The 19,242-nt window shown below is 47.3% G+C and overlaps 1 protein-coding gene across 3 annotated transcripts in view; it reads right to left on the bottom strand.

Annotated features, from left to right (window-relative positions):
- FRMD4A (FERM domain containing 4A) overlaps nucleotides 1-19,242 on the bottom strand; it is a 605,434-nt gene that overhangs the window by 69,199 nt on the left and 516,993 nt on the right. For all 3 annotated transcript variants that reach the window (XM_081096657.1, XM_081096658.1, XM_081096659.1), the window contains one exon: nucleotides 17,252-17,338. In XM_081096657.1, the coding sequence (XP_080952783.1) occupies nucleotides 17,252-17,338 (87 nt within the window). The remainder of the gene's footprint in view (nucleotides 1-17,251; nucleotides 17,339-19,242) is intronic.

Below are 19,242 nucleotides of genomic sequence, written 5' to 3'. Positions count from 1 at the left end.
TACGGCTCAGTATTACATGGAATGGGCTCTACTGGGAACCAAATCAGGCCCTCCAACACGGGCCAACTATGTTCACAGGTAATTTGCTTACAAAGGGCAAATGAGTATGCCCTTCCTTACCTGCATTGAAAGGGAGGGCGGGGGGCGGGGGGCGGGGGTTCTGGCATCCATTGTCTTCTGAGAGGGCCACAGCCCCAGCAAAGAAAACAATGGCTACTTTTCCCCACAGCCAGACCTAATGGGATCAAGATGTCCCTCTGGCGGGCTGCCTCCTCCTCACTGTAGGAGGACATAAGGTCTAAACTGATTGGGTTAATTCAGTGACAGACACCCAGAGCGCCAGGCCTTGACACTTTCATGAATGGTCTCTTTTTAACCCGTCAAAAACCTTTCAGCTTTGGCTTGATGAGCCATTACTTCTAGAGGAAAAAGAGCAAAAGGGTCAACAACTCCTTCACAGGCCTGGAGAGAAACAGGCCCTTTTATTTCTCCCCATTGGACTCCACTTCCTTGTCTTGTTCTCCTGGGAGGGCTTCTCCCCATATATGATTTTATTCTGTGTACGTTGGCTCTCCTTGCAGAAAGACATGCCCTAAAGCTTTGGCAAATGTGAAAGGTTTAAAGAGAAGCTGAAAGTATTTTTCCTTTCTCATCCTCGGCCTACTCATGTCGTGTCTACTCTCCTCAGAGTGGCCGCCGGGGAATACAGGAGGGCTAGTGCTCACAGGGAGAAGCCTGCAGTGAGTTCCCCCTGGGGTCTGGCTTTGGGCTTTCCAGCAATGAGCACTGTGGTTAGGTGTGTGGCTTACCCTCTCTGTGCTCCAGGCTTTCTTTGAAACACCCTCCAAGGCCAACTACACCTGCTGTGACTTGTGTCAATGGGAGGCTTCAAAGAAAAAGTTAGTTTGAGGCATATCTGCCACATCTGAACTATGACGGGCCATTTCACCGGAATGGCAAAGACTCTCTCCTTTTGGCTATGGTAAGGTTTTTTGTTTTGACCATTTTAGAGGGCAGACTTTGGGGGAAGCATATGTTTTATCTTTTTTGGGGGGAGGGGGAGTGTTGGCAATTGTCAGTCCTCTCATGCATGGCAGCTCTGTCCAGAGGTATGGCGTCACAGTAAGCCCCTGATTTCCCAGGGCTCCACGGAAGACAGGGGTAGAATGGAGAATAGGTTGGCAACCGGCTCTATGTAGAAACAAAGGTTATCATATAGTCATGACTAAAACCTGCATAATCAAGCTAAGAAAAAAAAAGATGAAATGCCAATACTTTACCCTAATGATATTCGTGGGAAACAAAGCTAAAAGAAATTAGTAAGCCACGAGGCTCTCTGTGCATAATGATTCAAGAGTAGCTCGTGTACACTTCAAAACAGCCAGTGCTTCAAGAGTTGGCCCAACCTGCGGGGGAGGGGAGGGCTTGCAGGCGTGGTTCTGTGGGTACCCAGAGGAGGGCACTGCCTGCTGCCACAGACCTCAGGTGCTGCTCAGCCTCTCTGGCTGCAAAGCCTCTCAGGGAGCGCGGAGGCCGAGTGGGCACCGGGCCAGGGCTGGCAGCTTGCTTTTCAAGTCAGGCCGCGCCGAGACACCTGTGGTCTTTCTGGCTGCTCTGCAGCAAGGGCTGGAGCCAGCAGAGGGGAGCCCGAGCCAGCCCCACCTCAGCCTGACTTTCTGCGGGAGGGTCCCACCCGGCACTGGCTGGAGTGCCGGAGAGGCCACCTCTGCAGCTGGGGCCCTGGTTGAATTTGGAGATTTCTCTCTCAGGATCCTCTTGCTGGAGCAATTGTGTATCTGCTCCACCATTTTTCCTTCCCAGAAAGAAGAGAGATGTGGGCATGTTTTCTAGAGGTGAGAATTTTAACTCTAGAATCTCTGTTTCCAAGAGGACCGCTCTGTTTGAGCTCTGATTCATTCCTGCTTCCCTGGAGGAATTCTTTCGTGGGCAGGACAGCTCGGGAGCTGTGACTCTGAGGAAGGCCGTGAGGGCAGAGGCAGCCATGGCGCCTCCTACTCCCCAGGCTGCCCTAAACCACTTTCTTTCCACCACCGTTGTCCCTAACCCCCTGACTTCCCAGCCCCAATCCGTGCTAGTCCTCCCAGATATTCATATACGTCCTCTGCCAAAGCAATTATTATCCCGTGTTGCAATTCTCTATTTTATTCAAATGCCTTCTATGCCAGACTTGGTACCTTGATGGTATTCTCCTGGCACCTGGCCCAATACCTGGGGCATGTTAAGCACTCAATAATTACTTGCTGAGTGAATGAATGAGTGAAGAGCTTTATGAGGTAGGTATTACCTCAACTGAAGTTCAGAGATGTTAAGTCACTTTCTTAAAGTCACACAGATGATAAATGGTGGGAGCTGGTATCTGAACCCTTCTCTGTTTGCTGGAAATTCAGGCAACTCCCATGATATGAGGAACCATCAGTGGTTGAACCTAGGCATCTTGTTAAAAATACATTTCTAGCCCTAGCCTGTGTGATTCAGTGGATAGAGCACTGGCCCTTGGACTGAAGGGCCAGGGTTCCATTCTGGTGAAGGGCACATATCTCAGTTATAGGCTCAATCCCTGGCCCTGGTCGGGGTGCATGCTGGAGGCAACCAATGAAGCGTCTCTGTCACATTGATGTTTCTCTCCCCTCCCCGCCCTTCCACTCTCGATAAAAATCAATGGGAAAATATCCTTGGGTGAGGATTAACAACAACAAACAAACAAAAACATTTCTAAACTGCAAGGCAAGTAGCAAGAGGGCAGCTGCCGTTGAGTGCCAGCTCAAGAGCCCCAGCCGAACTGCAGTCCTTCCTCCTCCAGGTGGCTCTGTCTGAACAACACTGAGTTGCAAAGTGAATGGGGGAAGTCCAGTCTGGAGTCTTGGGGCTCCGGGCTCAAGCTGGAACCTCAGCCCTGACCCGGAGTGACTCCTCACCACTCATTTGCCTGGAGACAGCTTCCACGCTCTCCCGGTCCCACCTGCAGGGCTGGTCCCACCTGCAGGGCTGACGCTGAGCCTCATGGCCTGTTCACACTGACTCCTTCCTGGCTGTGTTGGGCTTTGGTGTTACACCAGTTCACACTTCCAGGAAGGTCAGTTCAGCCTGGGTTTCCCCTTTGAATCATGCAGATTTTTTTTTAAAGCTCACAGACCTTGCTAAGTATCGCACAGCTCAGCAGAAACAAGCCGAGATCTTCCAAGACAAGTGAAGGCTTCCAGGTTCAACAAGCAGCAGTTCCCAGCCTAATGTTTCCCGCTTCTAAGAAAGACAAGGCGGCCAGATTAACCAGAACTGCTCAGCGGTCTCTGGACTCTAGAAATTCATTCTCAGTGTCGTTGCTGCTAGTTCTTTGGGTCCATTTGGTTTAAGAGACAAAAAAGAAAATTAAGGAACAGTCCAGATGGACTGGTAGGGAACTCTGTATAGACTTATTTTCTCATCAACAATCTTAGAGAAGCCCTCATGCTTCCCTCCTGCCTTCCCCTCCCTTGAAAAGTCTCACTCTCAAACACTTCCTTATAGGGGCTTTACCAGTTATCCATTCCAGTTGGGCCACTACACACACATTCGGAGATGTCCTCAATATTGGTGGTGGGTCACAACAAGCTACTGGATATTCTGCCCTGACTGCTTTTATTCACTTAACAACTGTTTATTGAGTATCTACCACATGTCAGGCAATAGACTAGGCAGCGGGCATATAACAGTGAAAAAAAATAGATAAAAACTTTTATATGTTTTTGTGAGGGAAGAGGTAGGCAAATACATAAGAAAACTCTGCAGGAATAAGGTCAGAGGATAAGAGGTTCCAAGGACAACACAAAGAGGAGGCCAGGAGGGGGCTGTCCCTGTAAATAAGGTATTTGGGAAAGGCTGCACTGAAGTGACAGCTGAGTCGCTAGCAGAAGACAACAGGGGAAAAGCTATGCAGCTGAGTGAGGAAATACAGCGGGTGCAAAGACCCAAGGCACCGCACGTGCTAGGTCATTGCAGAAAATGCTGACGTAAACATCAGAGGGCAGTGGGATAGCACTCAGCCATAAAAAAGAAGGAAGTTCTGATTCAAGCTATAAGGGGGGGGATCCTTGAAAACATCATGTTAAGTGAAACAAGCCAGATACAAAAGGCCACAGATTATGTTTTCATTTATTTGAAATGTCTGAAACAGGCAAGTCCAGAGAGACAGAAAAGTGGGTCTGTGGATGTGTAGGACTTGGGGAGACACAGGAAGTGACCAGGAGCTTTCTTGTGGCCTTTATCTGTTTGGACTGGTAAATCCCAGCCTGGATAAATCATGAATCATAAGACGCTCTTCAGTTCAAACTCAGTAAAATGGATTACTTACAAGGAGCCAGCAGGCAGTCCCGGACAAAACCCCCAGATCCCGTGATGCCTCTTCTTCCCAAGATGCCTCCTCCCATATATACCACCCAACTTGTCTGAGGTCCTCCCACCAGGCCCTGCTCCCCGATCTCCATGGGGGTCTCTGCAGATGAGCCTGAAGGCTCTGGGCCCTCATGGGCAAAGCAGCTCAGGGGGCTCCTCCCCCTGCTACATGACCCTGCAGTCTTTCACAGGGGCAGCTGGTGAGCTTTCTAGAGTAGTCAATCATAGAAAAAGAAAATAGAATGTGGTTGCCGGGGGCAGGGGGAGGGGAAAGCGAGGAGTTGTTTAGTGGGACAGTTTAAATTTCGCAAGATGAAAAAAACACAGGAGACTGTCTGCACAACAATGTGAATGTACTTAATACTACTTCACTGGACACAAAGATGGTTCTGATGGTAAGTTTTATATTATGTGTATTTTAAAAATGTAAAACCTTATGGTTTAGATGACACTAAAACCCCTTACCCCCAATGGGGGGTATAAAGCGTTCAGGAAGATAGGCATTGAGAGAAAGGGGGCGAATGCCCTCTGCAAAGCTAGTGGGAGGGTAAATTCGGATCTCCTGGAGCACCTGAGCAGCAGCTGCCGACATTGGGGACAGCTAAGGCTGCTTCCTGACCCCTGCTTACTCATCGCGCTGAAGTCAGATGTGCTGAAGGGGGAGATGGATGGGGAGCCTACCTGGGAGAGGGGAGACTGGAACTTTAAAGCAAGCTTGGAGCTTTCTGGCTCTTATAAAGGACTGGACATGCTAATTTCTTAATACAATGCGTCTTGCTACTTAAAGTGTGGCTTTGCATTACCTGGGAGTGGTCTGAAAGGTCACGGGTCTGACTGCATTTGTATCTACGGAGAACACATTTAAAAGAACGGTGTGAGATCCAAGCATTTTGCCTTTTAAGTCCCAGGTGGTCAGTGTTCTTGTCAGACTAGCAAAGTCTTTGGTGTTTAAGCCAGAGAAACCAACTGTGTTCCTAAGTTACTTGGTTCTTTTTGGAGTGGGTGGGGCCACTTGATGCTGAGGTCTGGGATCCAACAACACTGCTTGGTTTTGATTTGCTTCTTCAAATCACATCCAAGGCCAGCGGGGCTCCCTGAGTGGTGGGACTCTGGGACCACCAGTGATTTAGAAGCCAATGAGTCTCAGGGGGGCTGCTGGCCTGTCCCATGGGTGTTATTTGCATGTTATAAATATCAAATGTGTTTGACCCCAACAGTCCTCACAATCAGCGTGGGTGTGTACCACGGCCTTTTCAGCGTTGTCACATGTGCCTGCTCATGCAGCGAGGCGGAGTCTGAGGCCAGGCACTGCTGTGGGAAGTGGATGAGCCCTGGGCGACTTCCCCTCACCCCTCCCACAAAGGGACAGCTGTGCCTGTCTGGGGAAGGGAGAAAAATGACTTTTGGTCATCGAATCAAATCTAGCTCGGGCTTTGGGTGAACTGGAGAACAAAGATAGGCCTACTTGGAAATTAGTGTTTTTTCTTGCTACCACTTTCTTTGGGGAACATGCTGATTTTATTCTTCCTTTTATTCATTAGTCCTTCCTGGTGGACAACGAGCTTGGCCCTCACTGCATTCCTTTGACTTGTTTCTACTTTCAAGATTCTCTCAGCCGTGACTCCTGGTCAGCTCTCACCGCCTTGCTGATGAGGACATGGGCCAGGAAGCGACGTGCCTTGCAGAAGTGGAGCTCGAGCCGCTCTCCCGACTGCCAGGGCAGGTATCTTGCCACTGCAATGGACAGGGAGTCTGAGGTGGGGGCAGGAACGTGGCACCCAAAGGGGTATGCCAGAACCTGCAGCGTGACAGTCTGACACCAGCACAGCCCCTGTGGGGATAGCTTCCAAAGGAATGCAACAGGAATACAGCAGGAATACAGCAAGAATACAAGAACAATGCACTCCGGTGTCCTTGGAAGTGTGGCTTACGCAGCACCAGGCTCCGAAAAGGCCTCCACAGGAGCCCGTGGGAACTGAGGGACCCTCGGTTCCCAGGTCCAATGACCAGGGAAAAAAATTTAATCCTCTTAACAAAGAGACGTTGTTTGCTCTTCTCGGCGATTCACCTCTCCGTTCAGTGTAAAGAGACTATAATGATATTTGCTCTGTCAAGGGCAACAGCACTTTCATCGTGGGAACAGGAAACTCTTTGAAATGTAAACATGTTCAAGATGAAGAAAATTAGACTGTTTCTTGTGTCTTAGAGCCTCCATTTCACAGACATAAAAAGAGAGGCACAAGAGAGGTTAAATCGGTTGTTTACCACAACTTTTTTGAATACACAGGGAGGTGAGTTCATAGCGTCAGAATTCCTCGTAGGTGGAGACTCTGGGATTTACTCTGGGCCTTTGAGTGGATATGGAGGTGTACCTGCTCTAGGGAAGGATCTGATTGTAGCACAGACTAAAATATCTTCCAACAGTGACACAACAGAGTAAAATCACAGAGGAAGGGCCCAGTTTCCTGTCCCTAGAGAGTGGTCCTCGCACTCCATAGTCTGTATCTGAGTCACCTCCAGGGCTCATGAGAACGCAGCCTGCCTCTGAGTTTCTGAGCCCACGAGTGTCTGGTGGGGACTCGGAGTTTTTAATTCTAACATGTTGCCAAGTGATGCAGCTGCCGCTGGTCCAAGGGCCGTGCTTTCAGAACCACTGCTGGCAAACGGTGCTGTGCTGACCTGCCTCGCCATGCAGGGCTGAAGGAGTCTTTCTCTTTCCAGGAATTGCCACCTTGCCCAAGGTCACGACCTTTCCCCATATGGTCACCTACATCTAATGATTGCTTGATGCTGAGCACAGACTTGGTTCCCAGTCTCACGACAGTGGCTCTGAGGGTCATTCCAAATTCAGAGTCTCATTCAAGATTTCATTACAGCTCAGCTCTCTCTGCGGAGTCCTGCTTCCTTCCCTGTCCTCACTGGTGTTAGGTCCAGAGCACTGCCCAATGAGCTTCCAGGGTGTGAATCCAGCTCAGACTCTGCTTCTCTGGGAGCCTGGTGTGCTATACTCTTAGAAGAACTTTTTTTTCAAATTTTTTTTATTGATTTTTAGAGAGAGAGGAAGGGGGAAGGGATAAAGAGATAGAAACATCAGTGAGAGAGAAACTTCATCCATGGGCTGCCTCCTGCACACCCCCTATTGGGGATCAAGCCCAGAGCAGACCTGGCACACGACAGGCATCTGGTCATTCTCATATGGGACCATTTTACTGGAAAGGGTTTCTTATTAACACCCTCTAGTGAAGTTCTAAAGCTTCAGCTCAGTGCTGTCAGGTGACTGCAATTCTTGCATGGAAGGGGAGCAGGGGGGTCCTAGTTCAGAGAGAGAGAATTCAGCTATGCCTATTACTGGAGAAGAGCATGTCTAATACAGTATTGATGCTTTGGGAAGGGCATGCCAATTTTCTTAGAATATGATGGCTTTTTTCTTTCTTTATTGTAGAGTTATTGTGGAGTCCCATGTTTCACACTATTTGGTAGATGGAAGATTCTCTATGTTCCCCACGCCCACCCCATGATTCCTCGGGCAGTCCGCTCTTAGCTGTGAGGCAGTACCTCCTAGGTGACCCATGGCCAGGGCCTGTCACTCACAGGCACTGAACCCTTCCAGGTCCCTCAGCAGAATGAGATCAGAAGGACTGATAGGGAGCAACCGCTGAGGCCTTTGATCCAACCCTGAGAAAGAGCAAAGGCTGCAAAATGCTAAAGGCATTAAGTGGAGTTTTTCCTCTCTGGGGTTCATAGTGTGTGCTTTCCAAGAGGGATACAGATAATGGGATGAGGAAGGCACCCACCCAGGGCCGGCCAAGGTGGAGGACTCAGCAACCCCCAAATAAGCCAAGTGCATCCAAACAGAAGCTGAGAACTAAGTCAGCAGTGTGCTTAATGGAGTGCTTAGTATGCTGAATAATTTAGCAGGCGAACTCTGCTGGGAGTCAATTCACAGTTAATGGAATATTTCCTGTAAATATTGTTTTCTCTTCCTGTCTCATCATCTCAGACAGTTCAAAAATCTTTACTAACCTGGGGGTGACAGTAATGCATCAATTCCCTGAGATAATACTCCTGCAGCCTAAATACTCTTAGGAACCGGAGGAAGCCACACTGGCTTCTTGGGGACGGCAGCAGACCATTTAGTCTTGTTCCTTCTCCTAATGCCTCAGAGGGGACCCACAGTGCTCCTAATTGTGCATCTAAGTGTACATAAAAGCGCCCCTAATTGCACATCAGATAAATAAGTAAATGCTGTCTGCTGAATGCAACAAGGACCAGCACTGCCATTCCTCCCCAGTGGAGACAGCTCATTAAATATGGGCTGGTGAGTGGGCTGCAGCCGTAAGTGATGCTTTGCAGACACTGAACATTCCTGCTAGGAGTTTTTGTGGAGTCCCAACTTTCACACTATTTGTTCTTTAATGCTAACAGCCACAGACACAGCCTGCAGGAGGGGCCTTTCTTCTCACTCTCTTGGCGCCCCGTTCGAAAAGCATTCCTGTCGTAATTTATAACAGTTTCTGAGGACTTGATGGCTGGTCTGTTGGAAGAGTGCCAACTACAAGGACACGACAGGAAACAGCTCAGTTTGGAGCCGGTGGGGAGTTGAGTCTTAATTGTGGGAGAGACTGACCTTCCAACACCTTTGGTCCCAATGGTGCAAAGAGGCAGGTCATCCCAAAGATCAGAGCTTTCGAAGTGTTTTAAGGCTTTGACCTAAGGAATGCAGGTCCACTTTATTTATCTCTGCCCCATGTGACCCCGGTTCTGTAAGAATTAATAAACAATGCCTCTTCAACATACATCACAAACTTTTCATTCAAATGCTCTTAAGGAAGAAAAAGGGCAAAGTCCTGCTTGTACAGGCACCACTGCCTAAAGTGATGGGCATCAGTTCCAGGCATGTCACCGTGGCCACTCTACACAGCTGGCATTCCCCTTCTCTTCCCTTTCCTCCCCTCTTCTTCCTTCCCTCCCTTCCCCTCCTCTTCCCTCCCCTTCCCTTGCCTTCTTTTTTCTTTCTGGCCTGGGTCTCTTTGCTTGGCTGTAAATGCAAACACTTCTAGTGCCCAAATGCCAATATGGCAGTTTCATTATTCCCTGAAGCTAACAAGACTGTAATGTGTGAAATAAAGGACACCCTTCTTACCCAGCATTCCAATTCTACACACATACACATGTTGAAATGGAAATTGGCAGCTAGGAGAAAATAGGGTAAAATTATCTACGCAGCTGTGAGATGTTTTTGTTTGACCACTGTGACCTTCCTTCCACCTCTCACCACTGCTAAACCAAGCAGTTGGACACACAGATCCTGCCATTCCCGAATTCTAATACCACACTCAACAACTGTGCATAAAAGCCATCAAACCATAGCTATGGGAAGGAAGAGAGGTGAGCTGAGATAAGCAAAAGGAAGTTCCAGAGTGTCTTATAGCATTTTAGTAAGCACAGGAGCACAGAAGTGGGGAGACAGGCTGAGAGGGGAAACATGGGTGGGTGATGAGGAGAAACAGAAGGATTTAGTGAGAGGTGATGGGACGATATTGAATAGCTTATAGGAAATTCTGCAACCTGTCCTCGGATACTGTTTGGGGTTCTGCCTGAACTTTTTAAAGAACTCCTACATGCAAGCAAGGGCTAGTACTCTGAAGCATGTAAATATATCATAGATTTCCTTATTTAAAGTCCTACTTACTGATTGGCTTTTGCAGGGCTAGTCTTGGGCACATGTAGTTCTAAACATCTGAAGTTGACCTGGAACGACCAAATGTACACAGAAGCCAAATCACCTTATTTGGGTGTTCCTCCTTGTCTGGGTGTTCCTCCTTGTCTGGGTGTTCCTCCTTGTCTGGCTGTTCCTGATGTGTGCCCCAAGGGTAGAGAGGCTGGTTTTATTCTAACAAACATCAGCAGCTTGCATGCTGGGCTGTACTTCTGCAAGGCTGGGCGCCCATTTGTTTAGAAGGCTAAGGTAGCATATGGGGTGTGTGATTGGGAGGGGATGAAAATGCACTCTTCATTCCACTTGTGAGGCGCCCTGTGCTTGACTCCATCTCTCCCATAGTCACTATGGGCTTCAAAATGAGGATTAAGCAGTTTAGGGTAGACTCTGCGACCAGAATGGCAAACTATACCCCAACCAGGGAACCTGGAACCAGCTACTGCCTTGCCCATTTCGGGACAGCAATTAGCCACCCATTTTATAAGTTTGTTTTTGGTGGGCCATCTGGAACCACTTGAGTGAACTCTCACAGGAGGCTGCTGAGCTGCCTGGGTGCTCACGGCTTGCTGACGCTCCTAGAGCTCTGCGTGCCAGGGGCACCAGAGGTGCCTCAAAGCCCTGAGGGGACAGGGAGCAGGCCCACCCCTGCCATGGTCTCTCTTTGAATTGTTGGCTCTTTGTTGTGGCACCATGTGGCAGCCCCAGTAAACGGGTCAAAGTGTAAGGCAGGACCTCTGCCGCAGAAGGGCCTCCAGGTGCACAGAGCTGGGCGCCACTCCAGGATTCTTGAGCATTGCTGGGGGCGCAAGACAGCTGTGCCTGGTCTGAGGAAGAGGAGTGGCACCACCTGGAGGGCCATCCTTCACAGGAGCTGGCCCACCTGAGCCCTGTACCTCCGAGAGCCCCAGCTCTCCTATGCCGCACACCCTGCAGAGGCTGGCTGACCCTCCCGAGGTCAAGTCTAGAAAGGAAGCATCGACGGCTGGGTGGTGGTGTTCCTGGCCAGCTCCCCGTCAGAGAGGCTTTCTGAACATTCAGTGGCTGGGTCAGAGAGGGGGTGAGTGGGACTCGGGGAGATGGTGGCATCTATACATTCAAAAGGTTTCATGTGATTTCTGATTTTCCTCCGAGGGTAAGCATCACTGGCCTGAAGCACTGAAGGCAGCCCTTGGGCACTTTACATGTGAATCTGCATAGGTAGTTACTGCATGCATGCCTCTCTCTGTGTTTACAGGTCTGGAGCCAGGGCACACACGCTGCTTCAGGGACCCACAGGTGTCTTACACGGCCTTGTTATGATGGTGAAGATGCTGATGCAAGAACAACAAGCACCAGCATGGTTCTTCTTGCAGCTGTGACTTCTTAATTTGGCTCTGGTTTAGTCTCTCGTTTTGTCTTTAAGTCACATCCCAGGTCTTAGCAGAGGCAGGTACGCCTTGGGCTAATGAAACTTAGACATTTCTTCCTCTTACAGGATTTCAAAGGCCTGCTTTTAATTTCACACTCAGAGCGTACATTCATTTCTTAAAGAGCATTCCCCAAATTATATCAGGTTCAGGCCATGCCACTGGACTGCCTCTGTGTCTCACAGGAAAGTCATGCTAGGGACCTGAAATCTAATCCCAGCTCCTAGTAATTTTCCCCATGTGCTGAGTGCCTCTCTCTTTCTTCTCTGTGCAGTCTCTGGTTCAGTTATGCATTAGAAATTCTTGATACTCTTGAGCTCCAACTGAGAATACCCAATGTCCTGTTATCACAGCTACCCTGATGTCCCAGCAATCCTCAAGCTCTGTATGTCCAAACTGAACTTATTGCCCCTTCTCTCATATCCATGCTTTGATTGGTCAAGAAGCCTGGCATCATTCTAGATTCCCCTTCTGCTCTGACTGCCACCCTCTCCCACCATACACTTTGGTCAACCATATGTACTTCCTAAACATCTCCCTCCATTTTCCCTTATCCATCCCATTACTGATAGCCAACCCCTGGCCCACCAATTCTGGCCTCCACCACTGATAAAGGCCATGCTTTGCAAGTCTTGTCCTGCGTTTCTTCCACCCACCTCCTCACAGCTGCCAGATGCTTCCATGACAATGAAAATCGAAAATGGCCACTCCCTGCTTCAAATGCTCAGTAGATCCCAGGACCTTGAAGAGGAAATCCTCCTAGCAAAGCCTTCAGGGCTAGGGGAATGGCTGCTGGGTCTCCTCAGCCCCCTCTGCAGTTGCCTCCTCTCAGCCCTGTTCCAGCCTCAATGCTGCATATCTTCCCCACCAGGCACCCAGTTCTCCTTCGTGTGCCTTACCGAGTGCGGGCTCTCAGCCCACACATCTCCCCAGCCCATCTGTCCATCTCCAACACTTTTGTCCACCCTTTAGGACCCAGCCCTGCTGTGCTGCTTATGAAGATGTGTCTCGCCCCTGTAAGTCCAGGAGAGATTCTGTCCCTTAATTCACCACCAACCCTCACAAAGGCAGGTTATAGCACTAGTACCTGAGGCAATTGCCACACAGCCCTCTCCTGGTAGCCTGGGCAAGCTGAGGATATGACATGTTTCTTGTTTATCTCAGCACCCTTCAGTCTGCTTGGCACAACAGCTATACAATGAATATTTAAAAATGAGTGAAGGGAAGAAAAAAAAACCAAACACTGGAAATTGCTGCCTTGCACAACCACTTCAAAAATACAACTAAAGGACAAAAAGGACATCATCCAGAACCACAGGAAGGCTGGCTGAGTGGAAATTCTACAACTAGAAGGAAAGAGAAAAGCACACTGAGACTCAGAGGAGCTGTGGAAGTAAAGTGCAGAGGTACAGAGGTGCACACGGAAAGGACTGGCAAATGAGGATGCAGTTGTCTTTTTCAATCGGGAGGGAGACACAAGCTCCCGACTGCTCTGAACTCCAGTTCCGGGCGAGTCTCTGGAGACATACGGGGAGAAACTGGACTGTCTGGCATCGGTCGGAACTCGAGGGCAGCTTTCTCTCAGAGGTGCTTGCAGCGATTACCTTATCGGGACACTGAGACCAGGGGCCTCTTGGGGCAGGACTGAGGATCAGCCATAGCTGTTTGTTCCACCCTGTTGATTCCCTGAGACCCCACCCCACCCAAGCTGTGTGCAGAGGCTTTTGCATATGAATGGCCTGGCCCTTTGCAATCTAAAATTACCTAACAAACTGCAGGTGGGCCAGACAGACCCAGAACATCCAAAAGAAGGCCCAAGGCCCCACAGCAGCTTGCACTGCTTCACAGCTGGGCCTCATCTGGGCACCTCCAAACCCCAAACAAAGAAGAGGAATCTGCAGATCTCTCCATAGCTCCTGCTGGGTAGCCTCAGGAAGAGGCTAAATTAGCACCTCCTTAGAGATCCAAGAGCCAGTGTAACCAGTGGTCAGAGTGGGACCATCCAGATTACAACTCCTCAGATCCATAAGGGAAACATTCAGGGGACAGACTCAGTGAGCACCAAAGCCCCACTGAAGCAAGTCTTGCCCCCAAGGGTATCTCTAGCACAGAAGTTCTCCTGCTGTAGACACAGCTGATTCTCACAGCCAATTGGCCTGGAGGTCAATTCCTCCCAGTGATACCTACAATAATCAAGGCTTAACTACAACAAGACTGTGCACAAAGCCCACAAAGGGGTACACCAAGAGTGCCCACCTCAGGTAATTGCGGAGGCTGAGCCACTGGGTCCTAGCACACAAAGCCACTCTATCAACACAGGGAAGCATAAAAAATGCGGAGACAAAGAAACAGGTCACAAATGACAGAAATGGAGGAAAGCAAACTACTGGATATAGAGTTCAAAACCACACTTTTAAGGTTTTTCAAGAATTTTCTAGAAACCGCCAATAAAACCGCCAAGTGAGACCATCAATAAATCTAGTGAGACCCTTGAGGTTATGAAAAAGGACCAACTAGAAATTAAGCATACACTGACTGAAATAAAGAATATTATACAGAGTTCCAACAGCAGACTAGAGGATCACAAGAATCAAGTCAAAGATTTGAAATACGAAGAAGCAAAAAACACCCAACCGGAAAAGCAAAATGAAAAAAGAATACAAAAATACGAAGATAGTGTATGGAGCCTCTGGGACAGCTTCATGTGTACCAACATCCGAATTATAGGGGTGGCAGAAGAAGAGAGAGAGCAAGATATTGAAAACCTATTTGAAGAAATAATGACAGAAAACTTCCCCCACCTGGTGAGAGAAATAGACTTACAAGTCCAGGAAGTGCAGAGAACACCAAACAAAAGGAATCCAAAGAGGACCACACCAAGACACATCATAATTAAAATGCCAAGAGCAAAAGACAAAGAGAGAATCTTAAAAGCAGCAAGAGAAAGAAAGTCAGTTACCTACAAGGGAGTACCCATATGACTGTCAGCTGATTTCTCAACAGAAACTATGCAGGCCAGAAGGGAGTGGCAAGAAATATTCAAAGTGATGAATACCAAGAACCTACAACCAAGATTACTTTACCCAGCAAAGCTATCATTTAGAATTGAAGGTCACATAAAGAGCTTCACAGATAAGAAAAAGCTAAAGGAGTTCATCACCACTAAACCAGTATTATATGAAATGCTGAAAGGTATCCTTTAAGAAGAGGAAGAATAAGAAAAAGGTAAAGATACAAATTATGAACAACAAATACACTTCTATCAACAAGTGAATCTAAAAATCAAGTGAATCAATAATCTAATGAACAGAATAACTGGTGAATATAATAAAATCAGGGGCATAAAAAGGGAGTGGACTGACTATTCTCGGGGAGGAAAGGGGTGTGGGGGGTGCGGGAAGAGACTGGACAGAAATCATACACCTATGGATGAGGACAGTGGGGGGAGGGTAAGGGCAGAGTGTGGGGTGGGAACCAAGTGGAGGGAAGCTATGGGGGGAAAAAAGAGGAACAACTGTAATAATCTGAACAATAAAGATTTAATTTAAAAAAATACAAAAAATAGTGAAAATAAACATTAAAAGTAATATAGTAAAGTATTAGAGAAATCTATTTACTGTTCAGGTGATTGGCCATGTTATACTCCTTTGCTTCAAATAAAATTTGTGTTCCTCTAAAAAGAATAAAAATAAAAAATAAAAGAAATAAAAATGAGTGAAGGAAAGAAGGAAGAAAGGAAGGAAGGAAAAGGAGGAATCAGCATTGACCCTGATGGCTTGGTTGTCCCTCACTGGCAGGAGACTTGAGAATCCCAACTACTTCCTCAGAGGCTACAGAAGAATAGGCTATTTTAAGCAATAATTCAATCTGAGTAGAGCTAATATCCTAAATAAACATATTGACCTTTTAATATTTTTGAATGTTAATGACCTAGGCAAGTTCCGAAAATGAGAGTAAATGCTCATACTCAATGGTGATTATTCACACTTTTGACTTCCTACTTCTTATCTTGAAACCTGTTTTAGAGTCTTAAGAGCCTCTGAATTTATCAGTTATAATTTATTGAGCCCTTGGAATGTGTCATACCCAAGTGTTATCTTGTTACCTCTTCAATCTTCATTAGTACCTCAATTAGAGAAACAAAGCAAACTTAAACATATTAAGAACTTAAACTGAAAATGTATGGGTACTTGTTAACATGTCTTTCAAAATGCTCCAAGAGAGAGAGGAGGATTGAACCGCTGGATTTTAATGAACTCGGCTATGGAACTGAAGTGTCCACGTTGGCCTTGGCCTTCCACCAATGTGGGCAATGAAGAGCTGGATAGAGCATAACCAGCATTTTGGTAAAGGATCTGTGAGTATTTATTCTTGGTTCTTGCAAGCAGAAAAAAACCACCATGCAGGTTGAAAAGAGAGGACTGCCAGTATAAAAAGAAGGAGGGAATGAAGAGAAAACTGGAGGAGAAAAAGCACAGGCATTTATATGGGAAAGAGGCAGAGGGGAGCAAGAAGAAAGAGACAATGTGACCAAGAAAAACAGAGGGAACATAAGAGCACAGGGTCCAATTCCTGTTTTACAGCATCCAAGTGCAAACTAGAGGGTTTTGGGAGATCCCCACAAAATAACAGGCTCTGAATAGCCAGATGCCCACTGAATTGTTCCCATGACAGAATTCCTTCACATCATTTGCTCAGGATCTTTTCTTAGAACTTAACTGACTTCTGATGAATTGAGTGAAAATCCTCCCCAACATGGGCCATTTCCCCCATTCAATTATAAAGAGCTGGCTGGGAGTGGGTGTAACAGGATAGACGAGATACGCTCAGCTGTACAGTGTGCATTTCAATCCTGGGCGTGGCTAACAAAGCCTGGAGAGCAATCTGGAATGACATAATGGATCAATATTGCTTTCTCTTTCATACAGCAAGTGTGGTTTTGAGACTTTTGATATGTATTTCAGGGTTTAAACTATATACCGGCCTCTCTCCATGATCTTCTGCCAGAGGATCTGAATGACAGCTCTTGCCTCAGAGATATTTTTCCCTTATAATTTTTCAATTTGTTCTGGTCTGAAAAATGTGTGTCAATGAAAACAGAGAAAACTCAAGCACTGTGCCCCCTTCAAACATTCTGTTCTGTGTCCACAATGACTTTGCAGATCCCTCTCTGCTTTCCTTTCTTTTTGGCAAATGACCTGATTTTCCCCAGATTTCTGATCACTTCTGACCAGCCATAAAATATTTACCGGATTTGCAGGAATGCCTATCATGTTTCATCTCTTTTTGACCTACAATCTCTTCTTTTAGCTCTCCTACACACACACACACACACACACACACACACACACACACACACGCGCGCGCGCGCGTGCGCGCTCGCTTTGGAAAAATGCAGATTAGTTTAGTTTCAGGATTAAGAATGACCTTCCCCTACTTTCCCAAAGGCAAAACACCCCCAGAAGTTAAGGAATAGGACAATCCCTCAGAGTCCTTTCGCCCATTTCCTCAGGGAGAGCTGAGTCAGTCTCACCTTAAATAATTATAACTGCTTACTTTCCTTACTGATGGGAAAAAACCATTTACCCAGGGAGCTCAGGCTAGATTTCTGCGCAGTAATTTGCACACACTCACAGCAGCAAGGGTGTGGTGAGCCCAGAGGCCCTCAGGCTGTGCGGCATAACATTTTACTCACTTTTCCTCTGTTCCTCTCTGTCTCACAAAAGCGAGCACGTACCTTCCGTGGCTTCACTTTGTCGTGGTAGTCATACTGGAAGATTCCTTTGTAGCTCAGTCCCAGCCACCACGGGATCCCCTGCTTGTCCTGGGACACCAACAGGATATGCGTAAGTATGGGACGGAGAAGATAAGCACAAACAGAAGACCTCCTGGTTCATCTCAAGACAAGGAATGTAAACTCCTTGAAGTGAACGGAGCCCATCTCTCCACACTTTACCTTAGCAGATGTGCCCAGTCATCAGATGATGCTCAGGGATAGGAACAGGTGCCCCAGAAAGTGCCCTGGCCGAGGACCCAGCTCGGTTCCTACCCAGCAGCACAGCCACGGTCCTTCCCCCTTTATGAGTAAGTAGCAATGCCTTGTTCTTTGTTCTCCTGAGACGTTAGGCTTTCAGTGCTGGGCACCACAAGGGGAAATCTGAGGTGCTGAGCATTCTAATAAAACGGCCTTCTGAACAGAGAAACTGTCATCAGCTCAGAGCTAGAAAGGACCCTGGAGACAGGGATGGCCACTCCTCAAAAAAATAATTTAAAAAAATTTTAGAGCACGTTTAGGGTCACAGTTAAATTGAAAGGGACAGAGATTTCCAGCCCACCCCCTACCCCCACACATGCACAGTCTCCCCCACTATAAACATCCACCCAGAGTGCTGCATTTCTTACATGACAATCCACGTCACCCCAAGTCCACTACATTAGGGTTCCCTCTAAGTGTTGTACATTCCATGGGTTTGGACAAATGCATACTGACACGTATCCACCATTATAATATCACACAGAGTATTTTCACTGTCCTAAAAATCCTCTGTGCTCCCCTATTCGTCACTCCTCCACTCCCTCCCAGCTCCTGGCAGCCAGTTTTCCTTTCTTAGAATGTCATAGAGTTGGAATCATACAGTAGCTTTTTAAAAAAATATGTTTTTATTGATTTTTAGAGAGAGAAAGGGAGAGGGAGAGAGAGATAGGAACGTTGATGAGAGAGGAACATCATCGATTGACTGCCTCGTGGACAGCCCCTACTGGGGATGGAGCTCACAACCCGGGCATGTGCCCAAACAGGAATAACACTGGCAACATCTTATTTCCTGTGTCGATGCTCAACTGCTGAACTACACTGGCCAGGCCATACAGTAGCTTTTTAGATGAGCTTCTTTCACTTAGTAACTTATATTTATGATTCCTCTAATTTTAAATAAGAATAAACTACAGCAAAGGGTCAGTCCTGCTCTACTAAGGCCCCTCCCCTCCCCCCAGGAGGGCAAATTTGAGCAAGCAGGTGCTCTCCATGCAGCCCTTCTCACCCTTAAGAGGACAGCAGGGTGCCAGCAGGGTTGTGTGACTCATGCTGTTGGACAAAGCAGCAACACTGAAGCCTAGATGTTCTGAAGACTGAATTAGAAATACCAATTCCCTCTGTTTACTCCTTTAACAGAGACCTCTTGGCACCAGACTGTAAGCTGTAATTCTACATTCAAGTAGGATGACTGAGCTGTTAATTCAAGCTCCCAAATGCTAGGAGCTGACAGGGGGCCTATCAAGCAGCCTTTCCCCAGATTTGTCCTAATCGCCACATCGATGAATCACCGAATACACCCCATTGTAAATGTCTTGAAAACTCAAAATTGGCTTCATGGTTTTCAAATACCAAATATCTATGAGGCATGAGTTATTTCAAGGTGAGCATCAAGCTAAAGGGCAAAAGAAAGATATTTTGAATTTTTAGAAAAGTTTCAGGGTATAAGATTTCTTTAAAAGTTTTTTAAAGCTATAAAACCCTGGTCCCTGCCTCTGCACTGCAGTGGTTTCAGAGAACAGGACATCAAAGAGACCCAATGCTGTTGACTAGGTAGGGGTTGTCACCCACCATAGGATATGGCATCTGCGAGACCACCAAACAGGGAGTCTTGCTACGGTGGTTTAGGCTTGTTGGATTCCTGTTTGTTTTCCAAGAAAGCAGGAGAGCATTTGCTTACGCCTGGAGATTCCAAA

Source organism: Myotis nattereri, assembly GCF_964212035.1.
Source record: "Myotis nattereri genome assembly, chromosome: 1".
NCBI lineage: Eukaryota > Metazoa > Chordata > Mammalia > Chiroptera > Vespertilionidae > Myotis > Myotis nattereri.
The sequence above is the reverse complement of the archived record's forward strand: the minus strand, read 5'-3'. Positions and strand labels throughout refer to the sequence as shown.